The sequence below is a fragment of the Myxocyprinus asiaticus genome, chromosome 4 (genome assembly GCF_019703515.2).
Source record: "Myxocyprinus asiaticus isolate MX2 ecotype Aquarium Trade chromosome 4, UBuf_Myxa_2, whole genome shotgun sequence".
Classification (NCBI taxonomy): domain Eukaryota; kingdom Metazoa; phylum Chordata; class Actinopteri; order Cypriniformes; family Catostomidae; genus Myxocyprinus; species Myxocyprinus asiaticus.
Genome location: NC_059347.1, coordinates 17,492,482 through 17,511,558, shown reverse-complemented (window position 1 = coordinate 17,511,558; position 19,077 = coordinate 17,492,482). Strand labels below are relative to the sequence as shown.

The 19,077-nt window shown below is 38.5% G+C and overlaps 1 protein-coding gene across 1 annotated transcript; it reads right to left on the bottom strand.

The window, feature by feature from the left end:
- Positions 1–1,025: 1,025 nt before the first annotated feature.
- LOC127431835 (heterogeneous nuclear ribonucleoprotein U-like protein 1) lies at positions 1,026–18,410 on the bottom strand. Its single transcript, XM_051682427.1, has 16 exons — positions 18,331–18,410; positions 17,692–17,949; positions 16,579–16,947; positions 14,409–14,598; positions 14,250–14,323; positions 13,864–14,003; positions 13,664–13,763; positions 13,364–13,476; positions 12,975–13,241; positions 10,299–10,421; positions 10,079–10,207; positions 4,940–5,108; positions 3,962–4,231; positions 2,810–2,991; positions 2,517–2,696; positions 1,026–2,002 (listed from the first exon to the last, which is right to left on the bottom strand). Exons 2-16 carry the CDS (start codon positions 17,894–17,896, stop codon positions 1,871–1,873), a joined length of 2,643 nt encoding a protein of 880 aa, XP_051538387.1. The 5' UTR covers positions 17,897–17,949; positions 18,331–18,410; the 3' UTR covers positions 1,026–1,870.
- Positions 18,411–19,077: the final 667 nt, after the last annotated feature.

The window sequence follows — 19,077 nt, the reverse complement described above, 5'->3', positions numbered from 1 at the left end:
TGTAACACATCATAAGAAAGTGTTTCACCGCTGTTCAAACGCACTTTGGATCACATCATTTATATGTATAAATGTTTTCCATCTGAAAGGACAAAATATTAAATGAAACAAATGACAATAAAATGCAAAGTAATCTCTTCAGTAATCAAAATACTGTTTGAATGTAACTGTATTCTAATTACCAATTATTTAAATTGTAACTGTAGTGGAATACAGTTACTTATATTTTGTATTTTAAATATGTAATCCCGTTACATGTATTCCGTTACTCCCCAACCCTGATTATAGGAATGGTTCAGCAAACGTGGGACATCAGGCAGGGACAAATAAGTTTCACGATTGATTGTCCTTTAAACATGAGGAAAAGAATCAAAGCCACTTATAGATTAGCTCTATTTATTTGTATTATTTATATAATATTTATTTGTCTGACACATTTGTAAACAATGAATTGATGGAAAATTCTTCGGCAAATGTTCCTTGAAACAGTTTAAATTAAAATAGTTTGATGGATTAAGATTATTCATCATACTATGAGGATATAAACAAACATTTACAACGACAAAAACCTGGATATTTCTGATAGCACCTGATTTCATTTTCGTGATGGGGTGTTGAATCCCTCATTGACTGAGACAAGGAGCTCTGGGATGCAAGTTGTTTTGGGCATTCTATTGGGTGCCTGATAGTTCCACTTTACACCAGCAACAAACCAGCTACCATGTTCCGAAAATTTTTTCAGGCCTGAAATGATTTTTTTTTTTTACCATTCCCTGATATTTCCAGGTTTTCCCACAACCACAGGAATCCTGCAACATACAAGTCTCAACAGTAAACCAATCAGTATTACCTTAAATGTAACTAATAGTGCTAGTTTGAGTGAGAAAAACTGCAGTGAAGTTTTAGATTTATTGATAGTTAAGAATCTCAACACCTTTTTGTTCTGTTTGCTTTAAAAGTTTTATATGCAATAGTGTTGCTGGACCATTCATTTAATAATAATCATAAAAGAAACAAACACAAAATGGTTCTTCAGATTATATTCTCAAATACAAAATAATGAGTTTTGATTCGACACAAAACCATATGCATATACTGCTTTACAGACATGACAAGGTAAAAACATATCCACACAATGAGCTATTTTTGATCATTACTAATCTGCAACATGAGAACAGATGCGCATTAGACTAATCAGAATCATTTTAAAATGGTACAAAAAGGAAAATGATAACCTTCACAGGTTTGAGCCATCAGAAAAGTGTTATTCAAGGTTTATTAAAATTTGGAATATGATCTAGCTTGACAAAAGTGTTACGTAGTCTTAAATGAGTAAATACAGGCCAATGATCATTCAGAACAATACCCATAACCATCTACCGCAAAATGTGGTTCTTTAATCTTAAAAGATAGAAAAATAAAATCAGTGGTAAAACTATTGGAACACAAACACCCCGTCTCTATACATCAAATGTAAATCCAAGCGTGCAAAGCTTCCTCAATTTAATTATCCTGTTCTAAGCACACCATAGTGTTTGGGGCGGACTATACCACACATTACTAATTTCAAATGCCAAACTTTTCATCTACAAGTACATAGAGGTAAAAAATAAAATAAAAATCAAGCGGCATGTAAACAAATATTCTGTATAAGGTCAAAACGGGGACACTTTTCAGCAAAACTGAAACAGAGCAATGGAGGTCCACAGAAATGTGGTTACCTTTAAGGTTGGCATAAATAGGGAGAGAATAAAATTCTACAGAGAGCAGGCAAAAAAGGGCAAGATTGGGTAAAAGGAGAGGGAACACAAAAAAGGAATGCTGCTTAGGGAATGAGCTGGGAGGGACATCTGAAGTGGCTCCAAAGCTATTACTGCGTTCCCTGGGCGCCCTGACCGCCTTGGGTGCCCTGCTGGTTGTAGCTGCCGTAATTGCCGTACTGGTTGTAGTACTGGTTCCACTGACTCTGGTTCTGGTAGTACTGCTGCCACTGCTGAGCATACTGAGAGAAATAAATACATTTAAAAAATACATGTATTAACAATACAATGCAGAAAGATGTCTGCCAAGTAATCATTCATGTGAAGCTACAGATATAAAAAGATTTGTGCATTTCCTGAAGAAAATTCCACACACCACCACAATGCTAGGGTGTTCTGTAGCTTTCTAACCCATGTTAAAAGAGCACAACCCCAAGTCTATATGATATTCAGGTCCATAGATAAGGATCGGGTCCTTTTTTCTATGAAAGTCTATGGGATTTTTTTTGTCTTTTGTCATTTAACAGGTGTAAAACGCTAGTTTGATTGCTAAGAAAAGTAATAATACACCTCTCCTCAACAAGCTGCATGATTTGAGGGATCATTCATATCTGTAGCATGAACGGTACGGGACCAGTTAAGCGCCAAAAGGTGAGGGGTCTGCTAAAAATCCCTAAACCAAAGTATGTGCACTAACATAGTGATTATTAGAGTAGATATTTGGTGAAGCAAAATAACATCTACTGATAAGCTCACCTGCTGATACTGTTGATTGTAGCTCTGCTGCTGCTGGTTGTAGGTTTGTGCTGTGGCTGCTGGGGTTTGACTGTAGCCTTGGCTGTATCCTGGGTACTGACTGTAGCTGCCATAATTGTAACCCTGGTTGTAGTTGCTCTGGTTATAGCCTTGGTTGTAGCCTTGATTATAGGACTGAGGCTAAAAAATAAATAGAAATTAAAAGATACTTAACTGCAAGCAATGGCTACTGTCTTGTCAGATTCTTAAGCTATGATTCTTGTAAATGATTAGGTAATGCAAGTCCTTTATACCTGTGACTGGTTATAACCACCAGTGGCTACAGTGCCACTCTTGTTGTAGGAGCCTTGACGGTTGTGGTTGTAGCTTCCTCCAGACTGCTGGTTGCGGTTGTATCCTCCACCACGGCTGCTTGAACCTCCATCTCTGTAGTTATTTCCCCAGCGATTCTGGTTGTAGCCTCCACGGTTATATCCTAATGAAATAATTGAATGATTGTCAGCAAATTGTTCCAATAGGTAGTATCCATCTAACAGGCAACACAGACCACTAAGTAAGAGATAACGTACAGTCAGCCGGTCACTATCACAAACACAAACTGCAATAGAGTGATCAGGTCTTCTTGAAGTAGTTTATTATGCGATAATGACATCATACTACATGGCCTCTAACCAAATAAATAAATGATAATTAAATATTGATTTGAGTTTTGAATGATCTGATTATATTACTTGAAGATCTAGTCTAGACTAATGCAAATCAGCTGCCTGGGCCAACAGTGCAGTTATCTGCACTGTCAGACATCGGCCGATTGTTTAATATGATTCCCCAACTTAAAACTCAACACTGCAAGGAATGTTATGTGTTTGTTTGTTAAAGCTAAAGTGAAGGCTGCTAAAAAGGACAAGCATCATTGTTCAGAATTTGGTTAATGTAGTGTTAAGATCACTTAAAAAAAAAAAAAAAAATGGAAATCTTACCAATTGAATGTGAATCTGACAAGAAGCTATTTAGAACTGAGTTAATGTGAGTTAATAATGTGTTTTAATAATGTCAGTTTTTGTTTATAACAGAGACCAGCTACTCTGAAACATGGAAAACATTTTTTTTTTTTTCCCAAGTTGTTTAATTATTGGTCATTTAAAAAGGTGGCATAAAATAGCAGAATCAACAAACTATTGGTATTGCCAGATGTTGTTCCAAATAATCAGATATCAGTACTGTCACACAAATTTTGTATCGGTGCATTCCTATTAATTATACAGTTTAGTGATCCTTCTAAAACATATTTGACTACACAATGCTGCAACTGACCAATCAAAATTCAGTATTCTTTCACATTCTTTTTTTTCTCTTCTTGTCTCCAAGAGTGACAAGCACAAAACTTACATCTAAGCAAATTCAGGACAGTTCTTCTGAAAAAAATCTGAAATTCACACGCTTACCTCCTCGGTAGCCTCCACCTCCAGTGCCACCACGATTCTGGTATCCACCTCTACCACCGCTCTGTGGTCCACCACGATTGTCATAGCGCTGGAAGCTACCACGGCCGCGGAAGCTACCTTGACGGTTATCAAAACGCTTCTCCGGGGGAGGGCCAGCTTTACGGCCTTCTTCGTTGTACTGCTTGATGAGAGCGTCAGCTTCTTCCCGCTGCAGTTCAATGAACCTCACCTCGTCTAGGAACTCACCGGCGTCGGGCAGCACAAAGTTCGCTACGGGAGCAGAGGGACGCAATGAGGGAAAGAACAGCCATGCCATTAAAAGACAAAGAGAATCATTATCAGCACCATACAATGGTGACAGAAAAATACAGGGGAAGGGACAGAACAAGGGGACAGAGAGAAAAGAGAGAGAGAGAGAGAGAGAGAGAGAGAGAGAGAGAACTGGAGCATGTGGTGATCAAGTTAAAACGCTCTAGGACAAACATTGCCTTAGCTGTGTAAGAGAACACTTGTCCCAGAGTAATATGTAGACAATGTAAGGGGGAGTCGTAGGGGATGAAAATTAAACTAAAAACAGTTGCCAGAAAAAGAGTGCTATGACAAAATATGTCCCTCCAAATTAGGAAGTACCCAGCTGAGACAGCTGCCCAATAATTTATTCAATGTTTAATAATACAGCCAATACAAACTGCTTTGTTGCAAAAGTAAATTGTAGAGCACGTGGCAATTGCAGATTCTCTTCCTCAAATATCTGAACTGGTTGCAATGGCACGAGAGAATGCAAGAAAATGTGGTTAAGATGAAAAAGGTGAGAGGAGCTCTTTTATCTGGCAAAAAGGTTTTTAACAGAAGGAGGGACGGGTGGGTTCTTCCAAGTCTTAAACAAAAGAAACAGAAAAAAAAAAAAAAAAAAAACAGCAAAAGCAGATCTGGTGTGTAGTTTTGAACATTTGTTTTGGTTATCCATGGCATTCCTACCTTTCATTTCTAACACAGCATGATCGGGAACATCCTTCCCTTCCTCATCAGTTCGCTTTAACGTTCGCTCTTTTAAATCCTCATCCGTGGGACAAATTACAATAGCCTTGCGTTGAAAACCTTCAAAAGGACGCATTTTTCGTCTCTGGGCTGATCCATATACATTTGTCTAGCAATGGTGACAAGAAAGAAGTAGAAGCTGTTCATTATTTGCTTTTGTTACGGCTTTGCGTTCCGTAGGAGGGGAATTGGATTCCTGCAACGATGAAAGTGAGAGAGTTTCTTTTTCATGTCTATAGTTACTGCTCTGGAATAACTAGTGGTTGTCTCTCACAACCCCCACTGACTTACCGTGAATTCGGGATAGGTGGACCCATGCGAGACAACTGAATGACTGACAATATACAGGGGACCCTTACTGGTTCGCTCAAGGTACCAGTTTTAACTATTCTCTTTTCTCAGCATAACAAAGCTTTTTTTTTTCTTCTAAACTGAGGCCTCTCTCATACAAAGTGTGTTAAGAAATTATGTATAATACATACCAAGAAAGAACATTTACAATCAATCAATACAATAGCCTAACGAATAGAATAGCCTTAAATAAAGAATAGTTGCCTAATGAAGAGTTTGCGACCCATAATAAATGAACCTAAATAACGCATTGAAAGCCAGATGTTCTTTACCAACGTAACAAATTACACAGGCAGCAAAGTACACACGCTGACAGAAGACGTTTACTTGCAGGTAGTGAATATAATGTGCGTGGTGGGTAACTGTAAGATGTCCCAGATTCTAAATGACACAAGAAATGCTGTTAGACAGACAGACACGTGCTTCAAGAAACACACTATTATATTTCTAAGAACTGATAACAGAAAAGCCATCTATGCGCATGTCTGACACACTGTTTGTTAGGGGTAAAGGGTTCTCACTCTTTGTTTCAGTCTTCTGAATGTTTTTGGCAAGAATAGTATCGTCTATGAGAAAGCTGCAAATTACCTCAGACCATCTCAGCTCAAGAGGTGCTCAGAGTTCAGTTTGCTTTATTTCCACAGAGCAGTTCACTGTGAGTGCAACTCTGCAGGGTCACTTTATATATCGTACGGGTGTAACGATTCATTGATCCAATAACCAACGATCCAATGTTATCGATACAATGCGTAAATATCGATATACAATTTTTTTTTTAAGATGCACCTTTAGTTTAATACTCTCATGTCAGCGACATCCCTACGCATTTCCATCAGGCGCTGAAGCAACCTTATTACATTCATTTCACTGAGTGCTAAATACGCTTTTCATTTGGGACACAGATGTGCGTGGGGTCTTTGAAGCCAAATTGCGCTCTGCTATCTATGTGCGCACATCAACAGGGCGTACCGCGAAACCTGAGCTCCAGAGACAGGATCAGTGCATATGCGTGAACCGGGCGCTCCTTAAAATGTGAGCTCTCGTGACAAATGCAGAGCGGCTCACAAGCGTGATTAATTCGGGCTTTCATTGATATCACTGCGCATGAGATACATTTGAATTTTACATGAGAATGTACTATTTTAAAGTACCATGGAGAAGTTCAACCATAATGTGAAATGTCTTGACAATGTCTACATTCTGAATAGCACTAATGAGGGAAAGAGAAACACCTGCTGCTCAGCTCCAGCATCAGTTATAAGACTTTACACATCTACACATCAACACCCTTAATAACATTTATCCCCGTTAACTGTAACAGCATTTCTCATTACAACTGTGAAAGTTGTAGCCAAGAAAACCACGGATAACACGGATAGTTGGAAACAAGTCATGGGTATGCAAGTACTTTGAATTGGACTGAACTGAAAAATAAGCTGTAATCAAACGATTGATGATCACTTGAGTGTGACGTTATTTTTTATATGATCTGTATAATTTTTTTCAACATCTGAAATACCATATTTTGTTGTGGATGTCCCAATGTGGATACTTAATTTGCACTTTTTTAGAGAGCTTAATAAAAGATTCAATAATATTTTGGTTGCATTTGAGGGCAAAAAAAAATTAACTGATTGTGTAAAATAGGCACATAATATCGGAATATCGATTGCAGGGCCCTGAATCTAATCAAATCGAAATTGTATCGCAGCAGACTTTGAAGTATTTGCAAATATCGGATCGCAGGCCAAGAGAATCAATATCAGATCGTATCGTGATGAAACGTCTGATTTACACCCCTATTATATAGCCCTATACATCTGTAATTAAATCAAAAATAATACAAAAACATGTTCACCACAAACCATGATTTATATTTCAGTGATTATAATCATCATTATAATTATTATGCTTATATTTATAAATGTTTTAGATCTTAATTTTTATTAGTAATTTTTTGCCTGTTGTCATAGACGGATACTTGCGTGGCAGTAAATGGAAAGGTGGTTGTATGTTTTTTTTGTTTTTTTTGACTACTTGGTTATTATAATTGCTTTTTCATTTCATTTGAAGTGCAATTTGAATTTAGAAATGTCTTTGTCATTAAAAAGCCTACAAAAGGCCAAAAAAAACAGAGTTAGAGGAGAGGGGACAGGAAATGACAACCGGGCGCTCCTTAAAATGTGAGCTCTCGTGACAAATGTAGAACGGCTCACATGCGCGATTAGTCCGGGCTTCCATCGATATCACTGCGCATGTGACCCATTTGAATTTTACATGAGAATGTACTATTTAAAAGTACCATGGAGCAGTTCAACCATCATGTGAAACGTCTCGACAACGCCGACATTCTGAATAGCACTAATGAGGGAAAGAGAAACACCTGCTGCTCAGCTCCAGCATCAGTTATAAGACTTTACACATCTACACATCAACACCCTTAATAACATTTATCCCCGTTGACTGTAACAGAATTTCTCATTACAACTGTGGAAGTTGTAGCCAAGAAAACCACGGATAACACGGATAGTTGGAAACAAGTCATGGGTATGCAAGTACTTTGAATTGGACTGAACTGAAAAATAAGCTGTAATCAAACGATTGATGATCACTTGAGTGTGACGTTATTTTTTATATGATCTGTATAATTTTTTTTCAACATCTGAAGTACCTTATTTTGTTGTGGATGTCTCAATGTGGATACTAAATTTGCACTTTTCAGACAGCTCAATAAAATATTCCAATTATATTTTGGTTGCATTTGAGCAAAACATTTGTTTTTAATTGATTGAGTAAAATAGGCACATAATATTGGAATATCAATCTCAGGGCCCTGAATCTAATCAAATCGAAATCGTATCGTGGCAGAATTTGAAGTATCTACAAATATTGGATCGCAGGCCAAGAGAATCGATATCAGATCATATCGTGATGAAACGTCTGATTTACACCCCTGTTTATATAGCCCTATACATCTGTGATTAAATAAAAAATAATACAAAAACATGTTCACCGCAAACCATAATTTATATTTCAGTGATTATAATCATCATTATAATTATGTTTATAATTGTTTTAAATCTTAATTTTATGTCTGTTGTCATAGACGCATACTTGCGTAACGGTAAATGGAAAGGTGGTTATATATATATATATATATATGCTTTTTTTTTTTTACTACTACGTTATTTTAATTGCTTTTTCATTTCATTTGAAGTGCAATTTGAATTTAGAAATGTCTTTGGTTTGAGTTTTTCGTTTTTTTAAATAAATGAATTTAATTATCAATGCAAAATCACTAAAGCAAGAATATTCACCGATCCCTTAGCCGGGGGGTTGACGATGTAATTGGATATTGTGATATATATATATATATATATATATATATAAATAAAAATATCATGAACATATTTCTTGCATATCACCCAACCCTAGGAGGGAACAAACTGAATTTATTCACACACATTCAAAGTCATTACCCTTCCAAAGCAGCTAAACTGGGTCCTGGGATAAAAGGTTATAAAACACCAACATTAAACCCACAACAACCCATAATACCCGACCGGTAGCCCATGATGGAAAGAATGCACGGATGAAGTAGGTTCGTTGCCAAAGAGATGTTGCCTTTCACAACTGCTGAAAAGCCATCTTTCAAAAAATTGAACAACACGCATTTTAATTGTACTTCAGTTTTTTCAGTTTCATTTGAATTTTTTGTTAAAATAAATAAAACAAAAAAAGTTCAAAGTTTGAAATCAAGCTGCCATGCGTTATTGTGTGGGCTATTACTTAATGAAAATGACCCCATAGTACCACTTATCGTCCAACCAGCGGTAATACCGGTGTTAGTCGGTTTGAACGTGAACATCGCACCGGTGTGAAAATTATGATACCGTGGCAAGTCTAGTACCTACACAGAACTGAACTAATTTAACCCTCAACTCAGAACCCTATGAAAAGTAAATATCCCTCACTTCTGCATTTCAAACACATGCGTGAACTTCTTCCTGCACTGCCTGGGTCCCCTTCCTTACCTTTACTTACCTGATGTTCAAACGACCAGCTTGCCCGACAGACAAACATTTAGTACCTACCTGTGCATACTCACAGTCTCCTTAACGAACCATTAGCATGTCCTTTGACCTTACCTACCTTACAACCCCTTGAGACAGTCCACCTAAAAACTTCAAGCAGGTTAGTTTTTTCCACTTACCTGCTGTTCATTTTTAAACACAATATTCAAGTCAAGTTCTCAAGTAAAGTAAAAATCTAATTCAAAGTTCTCTTGTTTTCTTTACAATTACAATAGCAACAGAAGGTGTTTTCTTACTCACCAGGCAGTGATTACTTGTTTTTCAACATCTTACTAATGACATGGATTACTTGTACAGTGTGGCAAAGATCTCTTTACAACAAGGCATACATAAGAAAGTCAAAAATATTCATTGCGAAAGCATACTATACTGCATTCTTTCTCTGTTGTTTTTTTTTTAAGGTTAAAGCAAAACAAAACAATTCAGCAACATGTTCAAGACAAAGATATAAAGACTGAAAACAGGTCTTCAGGATCACAATATGCTAACCAATGCTTTGGACTAGGCTACAGAGAGAGCAGAAGTGCATTAATGAACATCAGTGGATGTGGGTCTTTCTTGGGGGAGGGTTGAGGAGGAAGGGGAAGGGGTTTAGCTGTGAGCACAGCACAGAGGGAGGCAAGTACGACAGTACCTGGTCCAGGATGTAGTTGCGCCTCTTGCGGGCAGCAATCTGGATGAGCCTGTTGAGACACTGAGTAGCCTGTTGAATAAGTATGTCCCAGCGCCCGGCGTAGTTACGCTGACGTCGGAGTCCCATGACCTGATAGAAACAGCAGAATGAACTTTAGACTTTGATTGAAGTCAGAAGGGATGCAAATTGAGTAGCACAGGTATTGTCAACCAGTCAATACCTTCATCTTTTCCATGATAGCATTTGTGCCCAGGATGTTGTACTTCTTTTCAGGGTTCTCTTCAGCATGTTTAATGGCCCAGGTGGTTTTTCCACTACCAGGCAGACCAACCATCATCAGGATCTGAGAGGACAGTGTGGAAGTAAAATTTTACAAACCAGGGCTAAACAACATCTTACATTTTTTTAATGCCTTGCGAACTTAAACATTTGTGTTTTTGTTTCGCACTGATAGCTTGACAGAGGTAAGCATTAGGACCCGGGAGCAGCCGAATTCCCTTCTGCCTCTCAGCATTCAAAGTCTCTCCGTTAAGATTATCTCAAGATCTATGCATCGTATCTTTTAGTATTTGGGCTCGTTTTAATCGGGACCATCTGTTTAAGCATATCATTGAATTTTGTTTGTTTCATTAACAAAACGCAACAAATAATCTAAATCTGTTTAAAACACGTAATTGTGCACTTGCATAGACAAAAACACTTCAGTCAGTGAGTAAAACAATATGCTTGTTGAATTCTTTTCATTAAGATTAACAACTATCAATCAAGGACATTTCTGAAATTTGCAACCCTATTTGCTATGCATTAATTGTCCAGTTCACAAACTGAATTTTTTTTTTTAACTATGATAAAATGTCATTTTGTGGAGATGTGAGGAGTTGCATGTGACAGATGTCTAGTACTGGTAATCTTGTTTGTTAGCATAATACTGTTATGGTGGACTAGGGCTGGGTGATTGGACGATGTTATCAGATATCGATGATATCTTACAAAGATCCCGATGCCGATTGCGACATTGACAGATGATGATCGACAATATCGGGAAAATGGCAAAACCATGAATCTGGGAAGTCGGCAAATATATTAAACTGTGGTCAGGGTGTGAAACTAGCATCCGCCACCCGGCAAATGTGACGAGGCTGAATCCAGTTCACTAGCTCTTGGTCCAAATGTATTTCATGCATGGGTAATTTTGCTCATCTACCCGCAACAGGCGGGCGACCTTGTAAGACGTCTCTGAGTGACACATGACAAGAAATGCTGTTAGTCACAAAGACACTCTCTTGATGTAACGCACTTTATTATATTTTTAAAAAGAGACAAAAGAAAAGCCGTCAATGCATGTGTCTGATTCGCTGTTTGTTCAGAGGCGTGCAGCACGAACCTGTCATGTGGAACAAGTGCATGTAAAGAGTTCCCTCTTTTTTCTCTGTTTCATTTGTTTGAAAACTGTTTGCAAGAATAATGTTGTCTATGGGAATACTGCAAATGATCTCTGATAATTTCAGGAGGTGCTGTGAGTTTAGTTTGATTTGTTTCCATGGACCAGTTCGCAGTTAACATGCATTGTGAATGCAACACTGCAGGTCCAGTAATAATATCTTTGTATTAAAAAAGCAAAGACGAAAGTGATTAAATCATAAAACAATAAAAGACGTTCATCTTAAACATAAATTGGGGGGGCCTGGGTAGCTCAGTGGTAAAATACGCTGGCTACCACCCCTGGAGTTTGCTAGCTCAAATCCCAGGGCGTGCTGAGTGACTCCAGCCAGGTCTCCTAAGCAACCAAATTGGCCCGGTTGCTAGGGAGGGTAGAGTCACATGGGGTAACCTCCTCGTGGTCGCCATAATGTGGTTCGTTCTCGGTGGGGCACGTGGCGAGTTGTGCGTGGATGCCGTGGTGAATGGCGTGAAGCCTCCACACGTGCTGTGTCTCCGTGGCAACGCGCTCAACAAGCCACGTGATAAGATGCGCGGGTTGATGGTCTCAGACGCAGAGGCAGCTGGGATTCGTCCTCCACCACCCGGATTGAGGCGAATCACTACGTGACCACAAGGACTTAAACACAAAAAAAGCACATTGGGAATTCCAAATTGGGAGAAAAGGCAATATTTTCTTCATGTACCATTAACTGTATTACCAAAACACAATACAAACACAAATTCAATAAGAGCACACATTTGGCAGCATTATTTTGGGAACACAAGGGAATTTATTAGGCTTATTTATTTTGATTATTATTGTCTTTACATTTTAAATTGTCTTTAGTTCTTAATCTGTAAGCTAGTAGTAATATTCCACCTGTTGTCATTGACGAATGCTTGCATGATGACAAATGGAGCCATTGGAGATTGTAAATGTTTGGATTTGGGAAGGTGGTAAAATAAGATAATAACTTTGTTATTTTAATTGCATTTTTCATTTAATTTAAAATGTAATTTGAACTTAGAAATGTGTTTCATGTTTCAATAAATGAATGTAATTTTTAAAGAAAAATCAATCAAGCAAAAATATTCACCGACCCTTGGCAGGGGGGTTGATGATATAATCTTTATCACTATATTAAGCCGATTATCGATAAAATATATTTTACATAACGCCTTATGGTTTTACATTCTGTCTTATGATGGACAGAATATTTAAACTGGTTGCATAACACATTTTTAACAGGCAAAGTACTCAGAATAGGCTGTGAAACCGCTACTACCATTTCTATGATTGAGGTACGGCTGTTGTGCAGTGTGCTTCAGTGGCCAACAATATGGTAATCTAATATTATGTAGCTGGCAGATGAAAAAGTCTTGGAAATATTAGAATGTGTTTAAAATTGCAAACAAGTTATCTGATGCAATTATAATGAATAATTATCTCCAAAGGTTAATTGCAACGCCAAACCTCGCAATCAGCTTTAGTGACAGGCCCCACTGTTCCTCGGATTCTTTCCTCCAACTGAACATCTTGAAGGAAGGTGAAGCCTTCTGGAAGAGGAAAGAAAGGCTCCTCCCTCTGTCCAAAGTTGAACTCCACGGCACAGTTTTTAACCAATACATGTGGGAAAAGAGCGTGCCCAGCCAGTTCCTCTCTAGATACACGGTAACATGAGCCCAGCAATTTCCCATTCTTGGAGAACGCAATATCCACATCATCACTGCTTTCAAAGTCCTATGGAAAACAAAAAAGTGGCAAAAGGATGATATTATTAAAAATGCTGTCTTCAGGCTCATTTTTATGTGTGTGTTTTATTAGGAATGTAATAAAGAAGCGTGGAAGATGAAAATATTTACAATATAGCAGCCAAGGATGTCATTTTCACCAAACTTTTCCCCATAGTCCTCAAATTTACAGTTGGAGGATTTCTTGCCAGTTCCTCCATAGCCAAAAGAGAAGCGTTCTTCACCTGTGATATAAAACAATGAGCTGTAGAATTACATTGTTAATGCACTACAAAGAGCAGAAATTTCACTAATTCAGCAGGTTTGATCAAGCTGCTTGCTTAATGTAATATTATACACATCAACAAACAGATTTCTCCTAAATACTGTTAACTTCAAGAAGGGTACTTTTGTGTAAGTCTGGTAACTTACCAAGCTGAGTGCTGCATGAATCCAGGGACCATCCTATTCTCACCACATGAGGATCAGGTTCAGTGGTAGGAAGGTGCTTTACTGAAATTTCCTCATTTATCTAAACAAGGGAAGGACAAGAGAGATGCACACTGAAATATTTGAGGCAAACAAACATGGCACTGCTTCACAGCACTCATTTTAACGGGTGTCTTCCTTACCTTCATTTCAAAGCACACACGACCCTTGTTAACACCATAAGTGGCTCGAGCACCTGCCCACAGGTAGGCAAAGCCTTCGATGGTCAGAGGATAGCCACTGTACCTGTCACGAGCCACCTTGAAGTGCAGGTCACAGTTATCTAGAGACAAACAAGACAACTTCAGATTGTACCATTTAGTAGGTTACCATTGTACCATTTAGGAGGCTTGAAAGGGCATTGGGTCAATATAGTGCTCCAGACAATAACATAAAAGCATATTTAAGTTTCAACCACTTTCAAACCATCACACTAATCTCTAATCCATCATTTCTGAGTCCAGGAGCCAACACAAGAGAAAATACAGAAACTGTAAATACAAATGGCTCTTTCCTTCACTGTACTCACAGGTGTCAATGACCACAAGCTTCTCGTCAATCTCTTCTTCCTCCTCTTCTGCTGGGGGCTGTGGTGATCTTCCCCTATGACAACAACCAAAGACAACTATGAGATTGAGCAATGAAATTAAAAGACAAAAAAATCAAATCAAAAGGAGTCATAACTTACCTCCTGTCATCACGATGCTCATAGTATCCATATCCACGACTGTCATCATATGGTCTCTTGCGATTGTACGAAGTGTTTCTATCATCCTCCGTTTTGACCTGTACATCCATAGCGCCCCATTCGTTGGCTTGTTCAGCTTGCTGTGGAACATCTTCGTCTGTCTTACACTCTGCCTTCACTTCATCACCCTCTGAAAGATTTGGATAAATACATTAAAACCAACATCAAACACATTGCTGCACAAATCAAGACTGGCACAGCAGAACATATGCAGGTTTTGTCTTAAAGAAACCTAAAGCGTTCCCAAACTTTTAACAATGATTTTCCAGTCATTTATGACTACTGAATAAAGATTTTTAGACATCATTTCACAGACAGGCCGATTGCTAGCAAGATTACTCTAAAGCCATATTTGGACAGGATTCGTTTTCTAAACGTCTGAGTTACAATTATTATCACCCGACGTCTGTGATTTCATGTACTGATTCGGACGGGACTAAGAGCTCCGTTTTTATTACAGAGGTGGGAGTGTCTGTTTTCTAGATGTGGGCGTTACACAAGGTTGAACACATTAAATTAATTTAGGTGATAAAATTAATGTATCTTTTAAACGTTATCTGTTTAAGTTTAAAATTACTTATAACTAAAAAAATACATTAAGTAACTAATTATTTCATTTATTTAATTTTAATGTATTAATACATTATAAATTACTTATTTTAAAAGCTTATTAAAATAAACTTCACACGAGTTACAAATTTCACAAATAATTATAACATTACGTAATTGAGCGGATAAATTACGATGCGTATCTTAACTGACACCGATATTACAGTGGCCGGTTTGTGGAGTTTCCGCAATTTGGCTCTCATTTATAATTTTATTTTCTTAATTTCCATCAGATGGAAAAACAAATCTATATCCAAATTGAAAGCCACGCAGCAGGCGTTCTAGACGGTAGTTAGAGTAGATCAAAACAGGAAAGTGAGAAGCGTTGTGAAAATTCAATAATCAGCAATCACAGACAATCGCATTTGGAAGGGAATCGATTTCTCAGAGGACCATTGAGAAATTGCTCTGGAATTTTTTACTGAGGTTGTGCGAGAAGAAATACAGACTTGTCAGATTCAGACAGGAGTAAAATCACAAAGTACACCTGTGAAACACGAATTTCTCTGACCTCCTCAGGGAAAACTGGTCCTGTCCGAATAGGGTGATAAGCCGTATTCGGACAGCAATTGTTTCTCAGGGTGATGCCTGTAAAAGTAAATTTTCATGCTTCCTCTGTGATAAAACTCATGCATTTGGATGACGAGCGAGACTTTTCGTCGATCACATGATTGCAGTTGCGTTTGTTATATGGAAAATTCATCAATCCACAAACTGTGTCCTCTGTATTTGCGTTTAAATGTGTTTGGAATTACGCTATTTTATTTAGTGAAAATAAAAATTTTAAAACATGAGGGAACCGCGCTGTAAAGCGCTGCGGAAATTTACAGTGCACATTTTCACATACGGAGCAAGCCAAAATTCTTGCAAAGAGCAATTAAACGAATCAAGAAACTGCAGGGACAAGACTGTTTATCAATGCAGCCAAATAAATCTGTCAATGGTACGCATGTTTCATCACCTCAGTTGCACGCTCTCTTAAGTGAACATGTTAAGGACAGTAAAGATAGTTCAAATGAAATGAAAGGTTTTCTTTTGTTTTATCTATCAAAATGACGGACATCATTTGGAATTATCTGTCGGTGTTTAAAAAGTGGAAATTAAACCTTTTAAATAATATAGACATTAACCCGGCAACTAAAGAGATATAAACTCAGAGATGTGGATTCGGACTGTAATTAAATTATCACACGACCTCGGTGTTTGTAAAAAAAAAAAAAAAAAAACAGTACGTAATTTGGCCGGGAATTTTCTCACGGGAGGTGGGAGAAAAACACAGACATTTTGGATGGCAATAAAATCACTGCCTACCCCCTGTAAATGCTGGATTTACCTCACGTCCCCATGTAAAATAACTGCCGTCCGAATAGGGCTTAAGACTCAATTTTCATGACTTTGAGGACTTTGCTTGGAAATCACAATTTCAAAATTCCCAGATATTTCCAGGTTTTCCATGGCGGTGGGAACTCTGAAGTTAAAAGCAGCATTTGACAAGACTCACCCGGTCCTTCCTGCTGGGTTTGTCGACTTGAGTCTCTCTCTGGCATCTGGCGTGATGCTGGCTCCTCAAGCTTCTGCTCTGTCTGTGAAGGAGTTTCCTCATATTCCTGCTTCACCTCCTGGTACGGCTGCTTGCCTTCAGGCTCCTTGTCTTCATCCTGGTCATCTTGGAACTGCTCTGTCATCTGTCCCGGCATCGCATCTGATGTATAACCGCTCTTTCGAAAACCAGGCATGGGGGTCTCGGTGCGGTCCTCGTTGCTTTCATTATTCTCGTTTCCCTGATCATCGTACCCACCCTGGAAGAGGTCTGTACTGTTTCCATCATCAAACTGTGCCTTGGACTCTTCTCCGTCATCTTGCTCCCCACCTGCAATGAATAAATATGTTTTGATGCATTAATGTCCTAACAACATAAAAACAGCATTGGTGCCGTAACCACCATAGACATTAAAGGGTAAGCGTACCCCCACCTCTCTTATGTTAATAACCAACAATTCCATGAGCAGCAAGTGAAAAGGAAGGCTTGCAGAATTTTGGGAGATGATACACATATCCTTTATATCCTCATTTTGAATTGTTGCCTTTGGGCAGGCGCCTACAAAATGTCAAGTGTTTAACTAATCGTTACAAATTTACTTTTGTGCCAGAGGCCATCCGCTGTATTTACTTATTTATACAGTATTAACTTTTAGCTTTTTCTTTTTTATGAAAAAGAGAAAGCGTGCTGCAATATGTTTTACGAAGTGTTGTAATTGTTTGGTTTTAATGTATTGTTGATTGTACTTGGTCTTATTGATTTTGTCTGTTTGTGTCAGCAGCCCTACTTCTAATTGCCCTATGCGGGATTAATAAAGTTGTAAACTAAAACTAAATGGTTGATCAATATTGGTTTTTCAATAACCATTTCTGAAATTTTTACATTTGACAATTCTTTTTAATTCCTTTTATAGAGATTGCATCCACAAAGAACAATTTCTAACCAACAAAAAAATTTCAGAACTGAGCACAACTAGAAACACTTATATTCACTACAGAAATTTCCTTGACTTTTAAGATTTTATAAATTTCCAATATAAGCCAATCAAATCATAAATGTATTAACATGTATCACCGTCATCTTGATCATCATTGCCATCTCCAGCCTCCAGGTCTTGTTCCTCCTCGCCCGGTGCAGCATCGCCTGACGCCTCGGCCTCCAGCGCCGCCTGCAATCTGTCCACCAGATCCGCCTTCAGCCCGCGGGTGTCCAGGCCTCGGCTCTGGAGCTCCTCTTTCAGCTCATTCACTTTGAGCTTTTTAACATTGAGCCCGCTCATGGTTCATGCACCTCCAACCGCAGCGTATGCTGAACTGTGCGCCTGTAAAGTCTGAGTAAACAAACGCGAACAATTGATTGGTTGCTGTGCGCGCTCACGGACACTAGCTAAAATATTAGCCTCGAGCTAGCTGCTAACAGATGGTGCTTTTTTTTTTTTTACAAATAAACTGTCATTTCATGGCATTGAAAGCGTATTTAGGCTTTAATACACAAAATGCAACAACATGCACGCGCTAAATCGACGCGTTTACGAGTCAAAACAATCACCTGACCACAAACTGCAGAATTAGCATTCGCGATAACAAGCATGCTATGGATTAAAGCAATCTGCTCAGAAAACGCACATGCATACACGGAAACCCGTTTAATGTTTGTTAAAGTCACTTACTAAACATAAATAATATTGTGTTTGCGGAAATCCAAATATGTACCTTTTCTGTCAGTTTTTCCCTCTCAAGCAAAATTGTCGTAACGGCGGTATCGAAGATGGAGGGTGACCGTGGCTGACCACTTCCTGCGCCTCGCCGCCAGTGTGAGCCGTCTAAGTCCCTGATGCTGATTGGCTGAAGCTGCTGTCTGTCAAAGGTCGCCGATGTGAGCCGTCTCAGTCCCTGCTGTTGATTGGCTGAAGCTGCTCGCTGTCAAAGGCCGCCAGTGTGAGCCATCTCAGTCCCTGCTGCTGATTGGCTGAAGCTGCTGTCTGTCAAAGGTCGCCGATGTGAGCCGTCTCAGTCCCTGCTGTTGATTGGCTGAAGCTGCTCGCTGTCAAAGGCCGCCAGTGTGAGCCGTCTCAGTCCCTGCTGTTGATTGGCTGAAGCTGCTGTCTGTCAAAGACCCTGTAGCCAATAATGTTCGTGTAGCTTTGTCATTTGCGATGACGAAGAGGAGCAATGCAAAAATATTGATGTACTGAACCTTATTTATTTATTTATTTATTTATTGCAGAATTTATAAACAAACATGCAACATATAATACACAACTTCAGTATAAAGATATGTAGAAAAAGTCAGAGGAAACAGCTCTTAATAACATGGATAAAAAAAAATAAAATAAAATAAAATGAAATAAATAAATAACACAGTGATGAGACATTGTCGTACCAGGGAAGAATTTGTCTAAGTTCAGTTATTTACTATAGTCGGGAAGTGTTTTAGGATGTCGTACAATTTTTATTCTTA